The sequence below is a fragment of the Magnolia sinica genome, chromosome 1, assembly GCF_029962835.1.
Source record: "Magnolia sinica isolate HGM2019 chromosome 1, MsV1, whole genome shotgun sequence".
NCBI lineage: Eukaryota > Viridiplantae > Streptophyta > Magnoliopsida > Magnoliales > Magnoliaceae > Magnolia > Magnolia sinica.
Window position 1 is genome coordinate 141488286 of NC_080573.1, and position 21334 is coordinate 141509619.

The following is a 21334-nucleotide window of genomic DNA, read 5'->3' on the forward strand; positions in this document are numbered from 1 at the left end:
TTCTTTTCACACTGAATTTGTTTATTAGCAATAATAGAAGCATTGCTTGAGAGATTGGAATTTACTGCCATTGCTCGAGCATCCTCTGCTTGGGAGGAAGAAGCAACCTTATTAAACTCATCACTAGGTTTTCTAGCTCTCTTATGGGGAAGGGTGTCTCCATCAGGCGACACTTGATCAAGGACAGGGGAGGAGGATGCAGGCGTTGTTGCTGTTGAGTTGCTAACCTTCTTGTTTTGAGGAAGAAAATCAGTGGGATGGTAGGAAAGCTTTTGGATGCGGCCCTCGATCTTACCAAGGAAACGGGGCCCAAGAAAGGAAGGGATGGAGGATGGAAATGTTTTTTTATTTTTTTGGACCCTCCATTTTAATGCACTATACTAAAATGCATAAGATCTGCTCTATCCATCAGGTATGAACCCACGTTTCCACTGAGGATCCCAGAACCCAAGCCGATCCAAAACACAGGTGGGCCACACCACAAAGAACAATTCAAAATTACACCTAGAACCACTAAATTCAAGTGGCATGCCACACATGAGTTCGTGGCCATCCTTCCATCCACACAACGGAGAGTCGCGAGAATGAATGGATGGGATGGCATATACACACAACAACATGGATTCCAAGCGTAGTTTCCAAGGTTCTAATGGAGAGCTAAAGGCAAAACAAAGCGTAACCTACGTGATGGACGGTGCAGATCTCACACGCGCTCAATCTTTCCATCCACGTTGGTAAAATCTACGCCCACTATACTCGTATGCCAACACACGTGCAGTTCACAACCATTTTTATTATGCTTAAAAAAACAAAAGGTGCACTCATCTCACCTGACGAAAGGCGCGCAGCCACCGGACTCGCGCTCTTTCTCAGGTAAATGCGTCAAATAGGGAAGCAGGTTGGATGGTGTATGTGCTGTGCCAAGATGAGCACGGATGCTCCTCGAGCTCCGAGTTGTAAGAACGATTCAAAAGAGATCGAAGTTTTATAGGCCCCATAGTGTTGTATTTATTATATCTACACCGTTCATCTAATTTTAGAGATCATTTTAGAGTATTATCCAAAAAACGAATTATGTCCAAAGATCATGTGGACCACACCATAAATAGCAGAGGAGATAATGATTTTTACCGTTAAACAATTTGTAGGGCCCTCGTACTGTTTATTTTCCATCCAATTTATTTATAAGGTGACAAAGACCTGAACTAAGAGGAAAAACAAATTTAATATTGATCCAAAACTTCTTTGAACCCATAAAGAGTTTCAATGGTAGACGTTCAATCTCCCACTGCTGTCCGTAGTGTGGCTACTTAATAGTTAGATCCCTCTTTTTTTTTGCCTAAGCCTTAATACGATATTGCGAAATGGATGGACGGTTTTGACATAACACATACCGCGTGATCAGACCCACAACACGCACTGACGTTACACTAGTCAATCCGCTTCATACACCACCCAATCCGCTTCCGCCAACTTGGGTCTGGCGGACAAGACTACAGCCTGCAAACAGCTGCTTCCGCCAACCATTCCGATTGCGTACTCAGTTAAACTCTGTTGGGCCCACCGTGAATATATATGATCTATCCACGCCGTCCATCCGTTTTTCCATCTTATTTTAACAGTTGAGGCCAAAATTTAATTATACCAAAAGATCAAATGGACCATACCATAGGAAACAGTTGAAATAATGATTTCCACCGTTGAAACCTTTTTAGGGGCCATAATGATGTTTATTTCTCGTCAAACCTGTTCATACGATCACACAGACATGGATGAAGGGAAAAAAAACAAATACAAGATTGATCCAACACTTCTGTGGCCCCCGAGAAAATTTCAACAGTAGATATTCAATTCACACTATTTCCTGAGGTGTGGCGCATTTGAGGTTTATATATACTTCATTGTTTTGCTAAAGCCCTAAAATTATCTTGTAAAATGGATGGATGGAGTGGATAAAATACATAAATCATGGTGGACGCCACGGAATTTACTCAGTACGCCATCCGCTTCCATTCTTCAATCAATGCTGCTACGACTCTCTCGCTCTCTTTTTCTCTTCCGTACACAGCTATACACCATTTCTCCATCCATATATATATATATATATACCTCTCTCCAACAGGTAAATCGCATAAAGCTTCAGAAACCGACGACAGAAAATGAGAGATTTGATCTACCAGAAGACATCCAGCTAGCCTTCTTCTTCAACAGAAAGGGAGAGACATATACAGAGAGAGATAAACAGATATAGAGAGAGATATAAACAGATATAAAGAGAGAGCTGGGTTTTTTGGCGCCAAACGAAAAGGCTGGGCGGTAAAACTTTTGTTTTTCGAAAATATGCGTGGGCGGTAAATCTTTATAGAGAGAGAATTCTGCAAAAATAAAGAGCTATTTATATCCTGGGTCGGGTCGGGTCAGTTCGGACCCTTTCGGTCCGGGTTTTCGGATCGGTTCTGTTCGGATACACCACTATCCGAACCCGACCCGAAAAAGATCGGATCTGGATTGACAGACTCGATCAGGGCCGATCTAGGCCGTTGGTTCTGTTCGGAACGATACCGAGTCGGGTCGGATCCACCGGATCGGGTCCGACATGCCCACCTCTACTCATACGCCCAATTTGTTCTCTATATAATATCATGCAGTTCTTTCAAGAGATACGTTCTTGCTTCGGGTGACCAATTGTGAGTTTTCCTTTTTTCTAATTGCACCGGTGTTTTGAAAAATCTTTTCTTATGGAAGGTACAAAACAACCTATCTTCAGAGAAAGAATTCCACCATTTTAATCGTATGATTGTTATAAAATTATGTAAGTGGTTAAGTAAGCGACGAATTTTCCTAGAATCTAGTCATATATGTTTATATTAGATGTATATGATTATTTTAGCGCTAGGGGTCGAAGTTGATCGGTTTGAATCGAGTCGCTTTAGAAATCAAACAGAGCGCCAACCGATTGAATGCCATTAAAAACTTCCTAGGCCCACGGTAATGTTTATTTGCCATCTAACTGTTAATAAGGTCACATTGACCTAGATGAGAGGAAAACACAAATATTAGCTTATCCAAAACTTTTGTGCCCATAAAAAAGTTTTTAATAGATAATCGCTGTTGTTTCCTTTGGTGTGGTCGGCCTGAGATTTGGATCTGCTTCAATTTTATGTCCCATGTCCTAAAATGAGCTGGAAAAACGGATGGACGGTGTAGATATACAACACATACATCATGGTTGGCCACGGTTACGGTCTGATCAATCTCGATGGCCAACAAGGCACGTTCGCAGGATTAGGGACGTTTTTCGAGTGCTCCACACAGTGAATGATGCCTAGCCCCACAGATGAAGATTGTCGTATCAGGATATACATTGCGAACCAGCGTCGGACTAATTAGATCAACGGTCCAGATAATTTGAGCTAGATCAACGTCGGGCTAATTAGATCAGTGGGCCACATCCACCATAACATCTACTATCATACCAAACAACATCTGAAGACGTCCTCCCTGATTTTTTAGGCAAAGCACATGAACGGCGATTTACTTGAGCGGCTCCGCTCTCTCACACGTGTTGATGATTTTGACGTCCGCGGAGGATGCATTTCGACGTGCATTGGAGCGAGCATTTCTCAAAAAAGAGAAACTTTGATACTCCGGCATAGTGTGATGGATGGTACGCACGTAGATAGAAATTACCTATAAATTGCACACGTGTCATATAAATTGTTCATTAAACTGTCCAAATCATGCTTTACAGTCTATATGCATCATGAATGAAATACTATATTTATTCGATTATCTACCTATCGGATTTTTGGACATTTATTTAACGGTTAAAATGGAAAAAATATCCAATGGTCCTATTTCTACAAGAAAGTGTCCAAAATTAGAGGTTAGAATTCATAAAACAATATCAATTTTGAAAATTTAAAATTTAAACAATGATTTAGACAACTTAGTCGGTTTATTTTGATTAAGTATATTCCCTGTGTACAAGTTCTTAGTGCCTGTGTATTAGGCGTCCAACTCTGCCCGTGTATCAAATAACTTCCCTATTCAAAGAACCTACGGGAGACCGAATGCTATAAAAGAAAAGAGGGTGAGAACGAGAGAGCTTCAAACGTTTCGCGATAGAGGATGTTGGAGATCCAGTGCCTTCTTGCGTAGCTTTTGAAGGATTTCATCAATAACGAAGAGACCATGCTGTCCACGTATTGCAGCAATACGGCCCATCCAAAATTTCTTAGTCAAACCTCCCACGATCCAATCCAATCACCTCATTGGAACATGATACGATAAGATGGCGTGTGAGACCCACAAGAATATCATATCTTGGCCATGATCAAATCTAAGGATCTGAAATTGAGGACAAGGTGCGCGAACACGAACGGAGTAGATGGATGAGATGTCTTGGATCATGTTCTTGAATTTGGTAGAATGCTCAATCTTCCATCCACGACAATCGCTGTCAAGATCAAGAGCCCAAAAGCTGTGATCACCTGTTACACCGTGGCAACATCAAAGAAGCCAATCATCTGAGGAAATCCAAAGATTTCTACCCATTGGCACATATGGGACATTGATCAACTAGGGACGATCTTCTTTGATGCTGCAGACGAGAATGTAGCTCTCCAAGCAACTCCAAAAGAGTGTGCTGATGGGCTCTCATACTATTAACTTGAACTTCGATCCTCTAATGCAAGTGTTCAAAGGTCCAATACTAGGATCCCATATCCATGGCACGCTTACTCCTGTGTAGGAAAGGGGCGAAGCATAATCGACACCAAGTTGGCTCCTAATGGTGGAGACCATCCATCGTAAGTCAGTCCCCTCACACAGGATGACCCTACGTCTCATAATATGATGTCCACAAATGTGTAGTAAGCATATTTGACTATCAATGCACATCAGGATACCAAGGTCTATGGATCACAATTCTCCCCTGTCAATGACCACTATATCCAATCTCAAGTTTCCAAGGACTGGAGGAATCAATTCTCACACAACCCATGTTACTATGAGTTTAAGGCAACATTACATATTGGTAAGAGCATATCATACATGTCCTAAAAGACCCATAGCCATCAAGATCAACGGTTGAAGTCGGCCCTTCTACATCACAAAGCCAATGCATCAGGGCACTGATTGGTTTTCTAGGGCATTACTCCAACAATTTCTCACTTGCCCTAAAATCAATTTTTTTTTTTATCAAATCCATTAAGCACGCATGTCGAATGTGATTAATTATCCTAGAGAATTAAGGAGTTATATTGATCCTCTTATAGTTCACATATCATCCCTCTAATGATAACTCTCACTGTCTAGCATACTCAACCACGTTCTATACCGGTACCTTAGTCATCGTATAAAGCCATCACGCCTTTTTAACCTTGTGATCACAACCTGATCACCCAATAACTATAGTTCCCATAAGAACCGTTTTATCCAACAAGAGATTATATAATTGGGCACATGGCACATTATAATCAATTTGGAACCACCTAGCATATCACATGATAAACCAATAGTGCCACCATAAGAGTGACATAACCAACTCAGCATTTTGATACATCATCATGAGAAGTATACAAGTTCAGACAACTGAACAATCCCAAAGTTGTTCTAACATGAACGTCCTCCAATATACACAAGGGTAATTATAATGTCAATTTTCCTCCCACTGACCAAGACATACGTCTAAAGTCACATTCAGTGCGCACGTGGACTAAAGGGATCCTTGTGAGCAGACTGATCATGCCTTTCCGCATATGTCCTTTAGTAATACTTGTTGGTTAGCATTATTTTAGTAACACCTTAGATCCAACCTTCTAGTAGGAAAATAAAGACACTAGTAATTTATACCCTCATCACATCCAATGTGATTAACATCTCATCTAAGTGCTCATGATTAGGTGAGATAAAATACTTGTGATTCATCATGTATCATTGAGAGATACAACTAGGCTACTTCTCTCATCACATCTCTCTAGTACATGGGTAGTGATAGACATCTTTTCCAAAGATCAAGATATGCGAGTGACGATCAACTTACTATGCTTGTCCACATAATTCCAACTACCTAGACATCCCAATGAGGCACTCAAATAGGTTTGATTTTGGATGTTGTTAGTGGAATTCATGTGACTAATCGCACGTATCTCTCTTAGGTCTATGGATGGAATCTAGTACTACAATCCCTAACACAGACACCTTAGAGAGTGGAGAGAATCAATTACATAACTTCGCATCATGAATCATACACACATAGGACATTAGTAGACCACAAAATAGTGCTAATTAGGAGGAATGATAAGCACATATAAATGATTAAGCTTTCGTTTCTCAAACTAATAGATGATAATAACCAGGTTTAACAAAAACTTATCTTGGGTTGTTGCCCCTAAGCACCTCCACTAGTACTATTCTACTACTAAACTTTTGCACTCCTAGCTGATGTACGCTCATCCTCGACTTCACTTTCCATCCTATCCAATCTAACTCTCTGTACGGGTATAGATCAACAGTCTGTCAGATGATATGTAAAGTATTAGTTCTTGGGATCCATGGAAGGTGAGAGGAGAGAGTTGTTCCATGAATTGACTTTTGGAGCGAGTTGCCACACATTTATTCTCAAAGTGGTCTTGCTTCCCATAGTGCTAGCATGCCTTCTTTCCCTTACCCTTGCCTTCATATAATGAACAAGGTAATCTGCCCTCTTAAAGTAACCATTCCTGCTACCAAGATCGTCGTCCCATCTTGTGCTTCTGATTATTGGGTTTGCTACCGGAGGAGCCATAGTTGTACAACACTCCCCTTTTGACATCTCATATTGTTGGCTTTATACAGGACCATTTATGTGTGCATATTGTCCTCATCATATTTGAGTTTGCTTATATTGCAGTTATCAATGAACCTACCGTATATAGGTGTTAATTACTTGAGGATAACATTTACTATGACACCCGCTCTTTTGGAATGCCCAATAATCTTCAACTCATTAGCTACCTCATTGTCTCTTTCCCATTTAGTGTTTTTAGCAGAGACAGTTAGGGTTTCATCGTTAAATCTAGGGTTAGGCTTGAGAGGAGGCAACTCATGAACAATATACACTACTTGCTTTAAGGTGAGTACCAATTTGAGCTACTGGGATCAATTTATGAATTTCTTTCTCATCAACTTCTCAGAACAAATGACATCGGATACCACGTTAAGTTTTGACATTTTGCATGACTGGCTAATTCTTAAGCCAATATTTAAAGTGTCCCTTTTGTCTTGTTTTGGGCTATACATTTCAGATACAAAGATGTAGAGTTTATTCAGTCGTATCCCTGGCATAACCAATGACTCCCATTGCACCAAGGCTGAGATTTCATGTCGAGCATGCATCAGAGCTATGTGCCAATACAACACCTTTCATGCAATTCCGCATAACCATGACACGGAATACAACTGACATGTAGCATAATCATATGCACGATCTGCAAGGTGTCTGTTTGGACTATCTTGTCCTCCCTTGTGCATTGCATTGTATATCTAGGAATGTGACCAAGGCACCTTCAGCATTTGTGAGGGCTTAGGATACAATTCACATCAACATTTGTGGGATTACCATGCCTGGGTCATGAAGACCTGCGAACAACACGGTGTGCACAATTAAGGGGCTGACCTAAAAAAAGCACATGATTAGGCCTCCCACTGTTCAATCTGAACGACACATCATCATTGGGCTACATGTCAAGCTTCGGCCCAATCCGATCTCAAATGAGTGAGATCCATCCAAAATGGATCCAATGCTCTAGATTCAATCCTGGACAGATCTGATCATCATAGGTTAGATCTATTCCATCCAATGGCTTCCTTATGTGGAATAACGCTTCCACATAAATTTTCATGTCAATTGAACCTTCAACAAGTGAGATCCAATCCAATCAAGTGCAAGAGAAGATAGATCTAATGACAGTACACCAGTAGTTCAATGAGCATTACAACCCCACAACAACCCATTGCAGGTTCTGTTAAAAAAAAAAAAAAAAGGTTTTAACCATCAAAATAATCATGTTTATAGGTGGAGACACATGGCTTGAATTCATAGACCTTTCTGTCCAAAACAATAGAATGATGTCTTTAATTAGGTTATGGATATAATTTTTTTTTTTTAAAAAAAAAAACAAAAAAACAAAAAAAACTGAAGGCCTACCAAACTAGAATTTTTATTTTTTATTTACCTTGACTTGTTGCAAAGTCACTAAAAAGGGAGTAAACACAAGGACTCCATACTTATAGATTGTATACACAACGCATGTGTAAAGGAAGAGGATATGTATGTATTAGTGGAGTCTGCAATGCAATTGGACTGCATATCAGGCCCATCAGAACATGGTTTGGGCGCTGGTATTCAATTGAAACACTATTTGGGTCTTGATTTTTTAGTTGGATGGGCTAAAGCATTTTCTGGGCCCTCATCCTTCAATCAGATACACAGGAATGCTCTGTTGTAGATGCATATCTCCAGGACTATGCATCGTTCTTTATTATTTTTAGAGGGTATGTCAATTTTTTAGTGTATTCCTTGTGTTTTGACAGATGTTGTACTTATTCCTTATCAGTTCAACACTGCCAGCTTTTAGGTTACATCTTGTACCAAAATTTAAGCAACTTCCACACCAGTCCTGTCATATTAGCCCTTTGAAGGATTCTGTTTTTTAATACCTGCATTAACTTACCTCTAACAATCCTTCCAAAAAAATAAAAAATAAGAAAAAAGAAAAGAAAAGAAAAGAAAAGAAAGAAAGAAAGAAACAAACAAAAACTTACCTCTAATGCCATTGTTTGGCTCTGAAAATTATGTAGAAATTTCTGCAGGCAACAACTGGTAATGGGTTTTAGTTTCATGCTTGTTCAAAACTTACCATTAGAAATATATTGTATCTATGCAAGTCATTAGATTTACTTACTGTCTGTTAGATTATGTGATTTGATGGTCTTCAGCATTAGGTCATTTTGATCTCTGTTCATAGTTGCAAAGTTAATGGATCAGTGCCACACATGATTAGATGGTTGTTTTTAGTGCTCTTTTCTCATGATTCTCTTATGATTACTGGTCTCATATGTATATATATTTGATGAGTATTACTGGTCTCATATGTATATATATTTGATGAATATTACCGGTCTCATATTTTTGTAGGATGAACAACCAAATGATCGGAAAATTGGCAAACTGTGTGAATATGCTTCAAAAAACCCCATGCGCATCCCGAGGGTATTTCTATTTCTTTTCTTAATTCAGACACTTGAGGCAGATTGGATGTATCTTGCATTTGCGTTGAAGTGCTCAACTGAGCACTTTGAGAAGTCGTCTGTTTTGGCACCTGGTTTTTACAAGATGGTTTTGAAGTTATTGGAATTGTGATCTTATGCCATGAGAAAATTCCCTTTGTTTGAACCAATCTCTTTTGTCATCTTTTCTTGCTTTTGGCACTCATATAATTCATTTGTTACTTCCTATATACTGTGAGATGCATTTGATGCCAGCGAGAAAGCTCATATAGTTGCAGATAATGTTAGTATACATGTTTGCAGAAGGTGATACAGATGTTAGGATCAGTCTTTTTAGCCTATTTCTATACACATGCCTGGATTTATCGTATGTTGTTTCTGCTTTATTGCCATGGTTTCAAGACTCGTCCGAGTCAGAAATGACTCATCCGACTCGACTTGTATTTGGTACTACCCAATCCATTTGATACAATGAGTCGCACTGCCAAGTCCCCCTGACTCGGGCAAGTCGGGCCTGTACACCTCCTGACTCGGGTGAGTCACAACTCAACTCGAGACTGAACGAGTCAATCCGAGCCGCAGAGTCTAAAAACCATGTTTGTTGCTTTTCTCTTTTATTTCCTGTCAAAAAGTTGAGACAGACTTGTTGTCATTAGTTTGCACATTTATTCACATTGGCAAGGTTTTTGGAATCCTTGAGGGTTAACAATTAATGATTATCCCTTACGGTAATGCCATATCAGATGTGCTGGAATCCTTGAGGGTTAACATGTATGCTGTGTATTCTCTGTTAGATTGAGTAACACCAACTTTTGGTATCTCTGGACGGTGCCAAAGACTTGCCCATTCATTTGCATTATCCTCAGTTTTGTTTAGTTTGTATCTGTTCTTTTCCAACACAGTCTTCAATCTCCCTCCCTTACCTCCCTCTATAAAATTGCAAGTATAAGCATTACATAAGAGGAAGCTCCTAGACAATGGTGATGGTCTAGAACCTCCCTTTTTAGTAATCCTGCCTCTGGGTTAGTTTCATGATGAACACAGTGGAAAACATCTTGAACTCTCACATAGATAATTTGGATCCAAATTGTAAGGACATAAATTATCTCATGAGCAGTTTATTTGGCATCCTGATTTAGAATATTAGGCTGAGCATGTTTCTTTCTCACGTTTGGTTCATCTTCACTGAAGTCATGGAAGTTTTTGAATTCTTGATCATGTGTCTCTATTAAATAAGGATGATTAATGAGAGAAATAATCATAAAAGATAACGTGGAAACAATTGAACTGATGATGGGGCATTCTCTGCCTGCTTCAATCATTAAAAAAAAGAGTGTGGAAACAATTAAAGTGATGATGGAGGCATTCTCTGCCTGCTTCAATCATAAAAGAAAGTGTGGAAACAATTAAAGTGATGGTGGAGGCATTCTCTGCCTGCTTCAATAAATTAATGGAAACAATTGGAGGCATTCTCTGCCTGCTTCAACAAATTAACTGTCTTGTTTTGTTGAATGTCAATTAGTTTTTTTTTTTTTTTTTTTAAAAATTCATGGTGTAATTTGTATTCTGTGTTTATTCACAAATTTGTGAACTCGAGCTTTTGTTGAATTATGTCATTTCCTTAGTAATGGAAGTTACCTTGCTGATTATCAGATCACCAACTAACGGAAGTTACCTTGCTGATTATCAGATCACCAATTATCTCGAGCAGAGATGTTATAAGGAATTGAGAAGCGAGCGCTTTGGTTCAGCAAAAGTGGTCATGTGTATTTATGGGAAATTATTAATTTCATGTAAGGAGCAAATGTGAGTCCTCTTACTATGGCTGTTATTTTTAACTTTTATTTTATATGTTGTTGGGATTATTTGGAGTTACGTATGCACAGTTGGATGCCCAAGTGGCTTAAAGGCATCTGTTATGTGTTATATTTTGAAATTTATACCTATTGCGAATATCTTCCAGAAGAAATAGTTTCCAAGCCACAAAGGGTTGGACTTCAGAGACAAGACAACACACACACACACACACACTCACTCTCTCTCTCTCTCTCTCTCTCTCTCTACACACACACGTATAGGGAGGGAGGTCTCAAGTCCAACCAATTGGACTATAAGATATGGTCCACCTAGTAGATAACTTCCCAACCTTTCATGTTCTTGCGACATCCAACCTGTCCAATATGTCGGCCCCATCATGGTATTATCTTGCGTAAAAATCAGCTACTTCCACTCATCGAGTCGACCACAATTGTATTTTGTTGTTTATCAATAGCTAGACATTGTTTTCTATGGTGCGGCCCATGTGATGAGTAGCTGGGGCTAATTTTTGCACTAGGCAATTGATGCAGGACAATTAACCACTTGCTCTAAAAGCTCGAACTAATAGAACATGACGAATTAATCCCTTTATCTCATAGCTCCAGCCCCAAATCCATGGGTTTTGTGGGCCGCCCACCCCGTGTGTGCCCCTGCATCCCACAGGCCACCCCACTCGAGCCCGGTGTGAAAATGTCCCTGCATTAATCACCCCCGGTGAGGAGTCTCAAACATGAGACCTCCCGCTTTGATACTAATTTGATGCAGAACAATTAACCACTTGCTCTAAAAGCTCGAATTGATAGAGCATGGCGAATTAATCCCTTTATCTCATAGCTCAGGCCCCAAATCCATGGGTTCCGTGAGCCACCCACCTCGAGTCTGCCCCTGCATCCCACAGGCCACCCCACTCGAGCCCGGTGTGAAAATTCCCCCGCATTAGCAATCCTCGTGGTGGGGCCCACCACCAACCTATTGGAAGGGTCGATTGTCAGATGCACTCAATAGGTTAGAAGTTAACTGTTGGGTAGACTGTAACTTGTTGTCTAACTAGTTGGTAATGTAGAACCGATGCATGAACTCAAATATTGTGTGAGATCAACCAACAAAATTAAATTAGTTAATAAAAATCATAAAACTTGCTACCATCATTACAAATACCAAAATTCCAAAAAGAGATCATGCATAATTCAAGCCTATATTACCAAGCATCATCTTACAAGACTATTAAATAAGGAAAACTAGGATCTAATGGATGTAGGGACATCCAAATAGCATAGGGTAAGCCTATTTTCAAAAGTGAAGGTCTAATACTACCTAGGGTGAAATTAGGGTTTAGGGGAATTGGGGAAAAACTTGGAACTAGGAATAATGGGATAAATTAGGTAAGGATTTGAGGAGTTTAGGTACCCGGATAAGAGAATTAGGGTATTAGATGGAGGGAATGTAGGGATTTGGGTTCAATTGAAGGTCATCAAGAACTAGGGTTTGGTAATTTGGGGAAATATGAAGATTTGAGATTTCTAGGTTTAGGGTTAGGGTTTGGATGTATAAGGGTTGAAGATCGGGAGGATGTTGATGGCTTGGGATGATGGAGAACGAAAATCGTAGAACATGGAAGAATACCTTGCTTGTTGATGAAGAGATGAGAGTGCGGGGGATAGGAGGCCTCACACTTCTGTTGATGAAGATAAGCTTCGCACTGATCTTCCTTCCAATTGACATGGAAGTCACCCTCACATCACATGAAGATGGAAGAAGAAAACAAGGAGCTCTCTCTCTCTCTCTCTCTCTCAAAACCAAAGTAATGAGAGGTCATACGTCGTCCCCCCCCCTCTTTTATAGCCTCAAGGACTTTTCAAAATTACAATTTAAACCATGTCTCATGAATTTTGACCAAAACAACCCTAGTCTAATGAAAAATAAAATAAAATTACTCATAAGGTGTCCAAAATATAAATCAATCATAAACTAAATCCTAAAAGATAATAATGTCCAATAATAATGAAAACGATCCATGATTAATGGCCCGATCATGTGATCCATGCGATCCAACTGTTTGATCGTCACATCCCTCGAATTTGATGGTCCAAATCACTCCCTAAAGCAATGCATATTCATCTTCTCAGTGTGGGTTCTTCTGGATGCTCGCACATGCACATGGGCTCTTCAACATGATCATGGGTACTCTCCTAGCCATAGAAAAATCGGTGTGTCTATAGGCATCCATTTTGCGATAGATGGGACAGTTAGGATTGTTTGATAGAATTATTTCTTTAGGAACATAAGTAATCCATGATGGGCCCCAACAAATACATGGCTCAAATGATTGATGGGGCCTATTTTGTATACAAATAATCTTGGCCATCCATTTTATAAGCTATTGTTTGGATGGTTAGAACGGTCCCTTGAAATCTATGCTAGACCTAATGGATGGTCCAGATCAGTCGATGGACTGTCTAAGACTGCCAGTGGAGTTTCATTAGTACCACTGTTGTGGGTATCATTACATTCATACATAGGCTTGGAGGGCTATGTATGTCCATATATGTACACACACGTGCACATACTTAGCCCTTCTCGCTGACCACAAGTTATCTGGGACAAGGCTATGATATGATGATGATGATGACTTACTGAGGTGGCCTTCAGACTTATGTGAGAAATAACTGAGGAATTTTACTAGTGATGTTCTTTTGGGAACTTGGATGATCTCTTTGTGATGGCTTATTGGCTGCAGATGGTTCTAGAGGTTCCTGGTTATCATCATGAAGATTCTTTTGTATGTAGAATCTGGACAGTTGCTCCTTTTTGTCTTATAATTGCCTATTTGTGGCCAACTGGTTGGATGGCTAGCATTATCTAGTTGGAGCTATTTATAGGCTATGGGTGACATCTTGATGGAGAGCCATTAGATGAATAGTCTGCTCTTGTACACAACGCAACATATACCGTTTAGACTGGGGTATCCCATCCTTTTGTGTTCCTCAAGGATGAATAAATTTCCCAAACTGTTCTTTCTTTTGGGTGGAAGTGGACAGTACCACGAAGCTTTAGTAAATAATAAAAAAGTATTTAGACCTGGAACAATTAAACCCTAATATACAGTAAACCTGTCAAAGAAACAATGAACTCAAAGCAACCATCAGAGAGAATCACAGCTCCAATTTTCTAATGCATCAGCAACTTTGCAAACATGATCGAAAGAGACCAATAATTCCGAAAAGAAGTCACTTCTTTAGTTCCATTCACCAATACCAGATCTTTAGATGAAGGGTATTCCCCTTTGATCTCTCATATTTGCAATGGGATTATGGTATAGAATAAAACTTTTATTTATTGGTGGTTGCTTTATGTTAATATTGAGATATTCTTGCACTTAATCCTTGTTTCTGGGTTGAAAATGCAAATATTAGTGCACATATATTCCCACCTTTAATTTGATCATCCCTTGAGTGAACGTAGCTTTTCTTTTCTGACTTGCCGGTAATTTGATGGTGGTTGCTAAATCTTTGTTAGATTTATTCCAATTTTTTAAATACACTACAGGCCACTGTTTGCAAGTAGCTTACTGAGCATCATTTACACTCTTCTCGATCAAACACGGCAGACCGAAATGCGCATTATAGGATGTCAGACTCTCTTCGACTTTGTAAATAGTCAGGTGGGATGATATCTTGGCTTATTGTTGGGCTTCTTCTTTCTTATCTTGAAAGTCATATTTATTCTCTAGAATTTATCCATCAGGATTTCCTGTGTTTTTTCTAAATGGTCATAGTTCTGGTTAAGCTCTGTAGTTCTTTTCTCTGGGAAACCTTGGAGTCATGTTATACTGCTGAATTGTTACAGATGGATGGTACTTACATGTTCAACTTAGAAGGTTTGATTCGGAAACTCTGTCAGCTAGCACAGGAAATGGGGGAGGATGAGAGCGAATATCATTTGCGGGCAGCAGCACTACAAGCCCTTTCTTCTATGGTAGTTGTTTTTTAAAATCTCACACTAGTCTGATTGTATACGTTATGTATGATTGCAGTCAAATGCCCATTTCACATGTTGAGCTTTATGTCTGTGGAAAATTATTGCTAAACTCTTCAGGTAAGGTGAAGCACAATATTTTTGTAAAATCATCTATTTCTCTTTAATGAATCCCATCCGTTCCTACCATAAATGCTAGTTGCAAAACATACTTGATGCAGGACATGAAATTAAACATGATGTTAAAATCACCTTAGTTCAGAAACAATTACACAAATTACATATCCCACATAAAAAGTCCAAACATTCAAGTAAAGGGGAATCTATGCGGGTCCAAGCCTACACAGGCTAAGACTGGACTAATAAAAATTATAAATCAAACGATACTTAAAGGGAAATAGAAATCAACCACACATGTATAGCAAACAGTCCCTAATTCAAGGGATTCCCCAATTTCAATTCAAGGAACCCTAGGGTGAAAAAAGGGGCAAATAAATTAGGGCTAATGCAAACTAAGGCCAGGGTTTAGGAAATAGGAATGAAAAGAGGAAAACCTGACCCAGAGAAAGTTCCTGCGTGCAGATGGTGGCCCGGGGCTGACGCACGTGCGCGGGTGGGTTGGTTGCACGTGTGATGGAAGCCCACCTCCCCAAAGTGATACCTAGGCCTTAGTCGGCTAGGGGAGACCTCTAATCCCTCCAAGTTTGACGACGATCCGATGTAAGGTCGAGGTGTAGTGCTCCGCCGAAGTTTCAACCCTCCTACAGGTCCAGATTCTAGAAACTGGCTGTAGGGGGATGAATAGCTACAAAAGTTAGGAAATTCAAAGCAATAATGATGATAGAAGATGAGAGATATGGATGGAAGAGGGTATGGGCGGATGAGGATAGATGTGGCTTCGCACAACGGTAGTTAGCCCTTCGAAAAGAGAAGGCTTCGCACCCACTTTTGAATTCTTGCACAACTCACTAGGAGAGCAGAAAAATAAATTGGGAATTTTTGTTAAGCTTCAATGAATGAAAAGAACTATAAGGGGTGCCTATTTATAGGGAAAACCTTATACCCCAAAAACTCGCACTATGTGCACAACCTATTACTTGGCGATGAAGTAAACTTAAATAAAAACCAAACAAAGAAATCTAAAACGTTCACGATGTTCTAAATAATAACAATAAGCAAAACCTAAAATATGAAATCAATCCGACGAGTGGGCCACGATCATGAGATCCCATTATGGGCTTTTCTTGACTATCGGGCCCACCATTTTGAACCAAAATTTCGTCTTCTAGCTAGGAGGCCCTTCCTAGATGTCGTCATCGAGCCAGATTGATGGTGGGGACCTCCTTCTGTGTACGTACGTGCGTAGGGGAGTGGTGTGCGCGCGTGTGTGTGCATGATGTCCCCATCAATACTTTCTATGGTTGTGTAAAATTTAGGAATTTTAATCATGATGTCGTCTTATCATTGGCTTGACATTGGGAATTTCTAAAATCCTCCATGGTGAGTGGAAACCGCTTGCTCATCTAGTATGTCTTCAACTTGTTTACTTCGAGTAGGCAAGGAGGGTAAGGCCAGTAAGGGTTAGGATGATGGGTCAGGTAGATGCCACGGCTAGAGACTAAGTCATGGTCTATGTGAGGGTTTGAAAATGGGTCAAAAGTTGAAGTATCAGAACCCTTATATCGTAATAGATCTTCCACATTAAAAGTAGAGCTAATTCCCTTGGTGGGTGGAATGTCTACTGTATACTACGCATTAGGATTCAATTTCTTCAATATTTTGTATGGCCTTGCACTACGCGCTTGCAATTTCTTAATGACTCCCTATAGAAACCGTTCAGGCCTCATATGAACCATAACAGTCTCCTACTTGGAATTCCTGAAATATGCGATGAAAATCAAAAAGTGCTTTGTACTTTTCGTTACTTAAATTAATTCGCTTCTTGATCTCACTATGCAAATCATGTATGTGATGTGCAAACTCATGTACAAACTCTGAGGGCCTATGGGACACTGACATAGGTATGAGATCTACATACTTCCTAGGTTTATTCACAACTTTAAATTGACTCATGCCTATGGACCTATTGATGGAACTGTTATATGCTAACTCGGCTATAGGCAAAACGGTATCCCATTTCCTAACGTGATCCCCCATGAGGCATTTAAGCAGATTTCCAAGACTCCTATTCACGACCTCAGTCTGTCCATCTATATGAGGATGATAGGCTTATGAGAATTGATGCCTTATTAGCGTCTTCCAAAAATAGCTCATAAAGCGCACATCACGATTAGACACTATGGTCTTAGCGTAAACCATGTAAGCGCACTGCCTCCCCTAAGAAGAGTTTAGCAATATTGGAGGCGTCCGACTTTTTTAGCACAAAATGAAATGGGCCATTTTGGAAAAATGGTCCACAATCACAAGGAATCGTGTTTCTTGATATTCTTCGGTAAGCCTAACACGAAATCCATATTGATATACTGTCGTGGAGCATGTGGCACTGGCAAAGGCATATACAATCCTGTATTTTGCCTCTTCTGTTTCGCTAGTTGACAAGTCCTGCATTGTTCAATGATCTTAGCTACATCTCGCTTGAGACTTGGCCAGTAGAATCTATCTTCCACTAGGGCAATGGTCTTGTCCCTCCCTAAGTGACCAACTACTCCTCCAGTATGAAGTTTCCAAACTAGGAAATCACAGAGAGAAGTACGAGGAATGCAGAGTCTATCACCCTTGAACAAGAAATCATCAATGATGACAAACCCGCAACTGTCTCTTGGCTAATCATTTCCCAGTGACGCATACAACTCTTTAAAATATGGATACATAGTATACTCTCCTTTGAGCTGCTCAAACACAATTACCTCCACACTCATACTCTGAAGTAGCGTCACACGATGACTAAGGGCGTCAGCAGGTTTGTTCTCGACCCCTGCCTTGTGTTTGAGAACGAAAGAGTATTCCTGAAGAAATTAAACCCATTTTGCATGCCTATGGTCTAGTTTCTTTTGTGAATTGATGTAACGCAAGGCCGCATGATCATAGAATAAGACGAATTCTTGCGGTAACAAATATGACGCCAATGGTGCAAGGATTGAATGACTGCATAGAACTCTTTGTCATAAGTAGAGTACCGTTGTTTAGCTTCATTTAGCTTGTCACTAAAGTAAGCTATCGGATGCCATTTTTTGGCTCAGTGCTCCACTGATACCTACTCCAAAGGCGTCACGAGCAACCTCAAAGACTTTAGAAAAGTCAATCAGGCGCATGAAAGGAGCCTCCATCATCTTTCCCTTAATTTCCTTAAATGCTTTTGATGCGAATTTAGTCCATTTGCATTCTTTTTTTCTTTTTTATACAATTTGTGATGGGAGCCATAACGGAACTAAAGCCTCTTATGAACCGCCTATAGAAGGTAACTAAGCTGTGAAAGCTATGTACCTCATGAATGTTCTGCAGTTCAAGCCAACTCACAATGGCTTTATAACCTTCTCGAGATTTGCATACATTCCCTCGGACGACACAACAAACCCTAAGAAGATAACTCTATCTGTCATGAATGAACATTTCTTAAGGTTGGCATATAGCTTTTCGGTCTTAAGGATCCTAAGGATCCCACAAACTAGTCTCAAGTGGTTGAGATGCTGCTCCTTAGAGGTACTATAGATAAGAATATCGTCAAAATATACCACTAGGAACTTCCTGACGAAAGGTCTCAACACTTGGGTCACTTGGGTCATCACCCTTATGAATGTGCTTGGATCGTTGGTTAAGCCGAAGGGCATGACTAACCACTCGTAAAGCCCATCTTTTATTTTAAACGTTTTTTAACACTCATCTCCTGGGCGTATACGGATTTGGTAATTGCCACTCTTGATATCAATCTTTGAAAAGATGGTTGCACCCGCCATTATGTCTAACATGTCATGAAGACGCGGTATAGGGAATCGGTACGTGATTGTGATTTTGTTGATGACTCTATTATCCACACACATGCACCAGGTGCTATCTTTTTTAGGCGTAAGAAGGGCGGGCACGACGCATGGGCTCTTGCTTTCCTGAATGAATCCTTTCCTCATAAGCTCGTCAATTTGTTTCTTTAACTCCACATGCTCTGTAGGATTCATTTAGTAATGCGTAGGGGTGTACACGAACCGAGCTCGCTCGACTCGACTCGAAAATGCTTGATTCGACTGGGTTCGAAGCTGAGTTTGAGCTGATTTTTTGAGCTCGAAAATGAGTTCGAGCCGAGTTCGAGTAGGCCTCGGCCCGGCTCGACTCGGATCGAATCCAGCTCGAATCGAACTAGTTCGGTGACTCGGTTACTTTGCCAGTGATGTTGCTCACCAACTGTTTGATAAAATGACTCAACGAAATGTGGCTGGTGGCAAGGAATGTTTGGTTGGTGGCAAGGAAGGTTTGGCTGGTGGCAAGGAAGGTTTGTACATGAAACAAATACCTTTTTTCTCTTTGTTTTTTTTTTTTTTTTTGGTTTTTATGTTACTTAGAAGGTGTTTGAGAAAATACCTGTAAAACCATTGCCTCTGTTTGTAAAACAGTGAGTTTTTGAAGTTGCAGTTTAGGTGTTTGTGGAAATGCCTCAATGGCGAACTCAGCTCGATCTTGGCTCAAACTCGGCCCGAGCTAGCTCGAGTTGCTGACCGAACCGAGCCGAGCTGGCTAGTCAGGCTCGAGGACCGAGCCGAGTCGAGTTCAAGATGAGGTCAGCCACTGTTCGAGCCAAGCCAAGCTGTGGCCAACTCGACTCGGTTCGACTCGATGTACACCCTAGTAATGCGGGAGGTTAGGTAGAGTTGACCCGGGACAAGATCTTTGGCATGTTGTATATCCCGCATAAGTGGGAGCTCATTTGGAAAAACATCCTTGAATTCCTCCATCACCGGAATCACTTCACGTGGCAACTCTACCTCAACCTGGGGTGTAACTTCCCTAGCTACAAGGGCATACACCTTGGAGTCAATCTTAGCCTCTTTCTCAAATTCTTTTTCATTGATAATATGCAGAGACTTAGACTATGGTTTCTTCACATCCTTCTGTGACCCCTCTTAACATCTTCTTTCTTCTCTAGTGTGCACTTGGGTGGGAGAGGATTTGAGATAATCCTTTTACCTTCGTACATAAATGAACACGTATTCGAGCGACCGAATACCGTTGCATCCCTATTGTACAACCAAGGCCTACCCAAGATGATGTGGCCAAGATCCACAGGTAGCACATCATATCACATCACATCGTGTCTTTATAAGATCCAAACTAGATAGGGATGAGACATTGGAATGGAGGATGCGTCAACCCAAGCAACACGATAAGGTTGAGGATGGTAAACGGGTGTCAAACTAAGCCGAGCCACTGTGCTTGCTGAGACCACGTTGGTGTAACTGTCGTTATCTATAATCACTTTGCAACTCTTATCCCCACACTCGACATAAGTATATGGAAGATGGAAGTTCTACACCAATCGCCGTTCTCTTTAGCCTATGCTAAGGCGTATCTCACTACTGCAATTGATGTGGTTTCAGTCTCCTTAGCATCTTCATCTCTAGCACCAGTCATGTCAGGCTGATAGACTTCTTCATAGTCGCTCTGTTTGTTTTTTTCTTCCTCACATTTGCCAATCATGAGGAACTTGTTCCTCTCATTTGAGTGACACTAATGCGCATAATGACTGACCCCTTAGCAATTAAAGCACCGCGCTGACTCGCCTCCCCTAGAGCTAACACTTGCTATCCCTTTTCCCTCAACATCTTTAGGGTTAGAATGAGAACCGATTTGGGACTTGGTGATGGGGACATCATGTGCACACGCACGCCCCCCTATGCATGTACGCAAGGAGGAGGAGGGCCCCACCATCGATCTGGATTGATGACGACGTCCAAGGAGGGCCTCCTAGTTAGAGGACTGCGTTTTAGTTCCTTGGAGTGGACCCAATTGTCATGTGAATCCTACCATGGGTTCTCATGATCGTGGCCCACTGCTCTAAACGATCTAGTACTTTGAGTTTTTGTTATTTTTGTTATTAGGAACATCATGGACGGTTTAGATTGCTTTGATTAGTTATTATTTGTGGTTATTTCATCTCTAAGTAATAGGTTGTGCACATGGCTCAAGTTTTAGGGTATAGGATTTTATTATAAATAGGCACCCCTTGTAATCTTTTTTCTCATTGAAGATTGAATAAAATTTCTGCGTTTTCCTGCTCCTTTTTGAGTTGTGAAAATCCAATTGGGTGCAAAACCCTCTCTTC

The 21334-nt window shown here is 40.5% G+C and overlaps 1 protein-coding gene across 2 annotated transcripts in view; it reads left to right on the top strand.

Moving 5' to 3' along the window:
- LOC131221589 (protein SEMI-ROLLED LEAF 2-like) overlaps window positions 1–21334 on the top strand; it is a 63169-nt gene that overhangs the window by 17516 nt on the left and 24319 nt on the right. For both annotated transcript variants that reach the window (XM_058216872.1, XM_058216875.1), the window contains exons 2-5: window positions 9182–9256; window positions 10964–11079; window positions 14638–14752; window positions 14938–15066. In XM_058216872.1, coding sequence (XP_058072855.1) covers window positions 9182–9256; window positions 10964–11079; window positions 14638–14752; window positions 14938–15066 — 435 coding nt within the window. The remainder of the gene's footprint in view (window positions 1–9181; window positions 9257–10963; window positions 11080–14637; window positions 14753–14937; window positions 15067–21334) is intronic.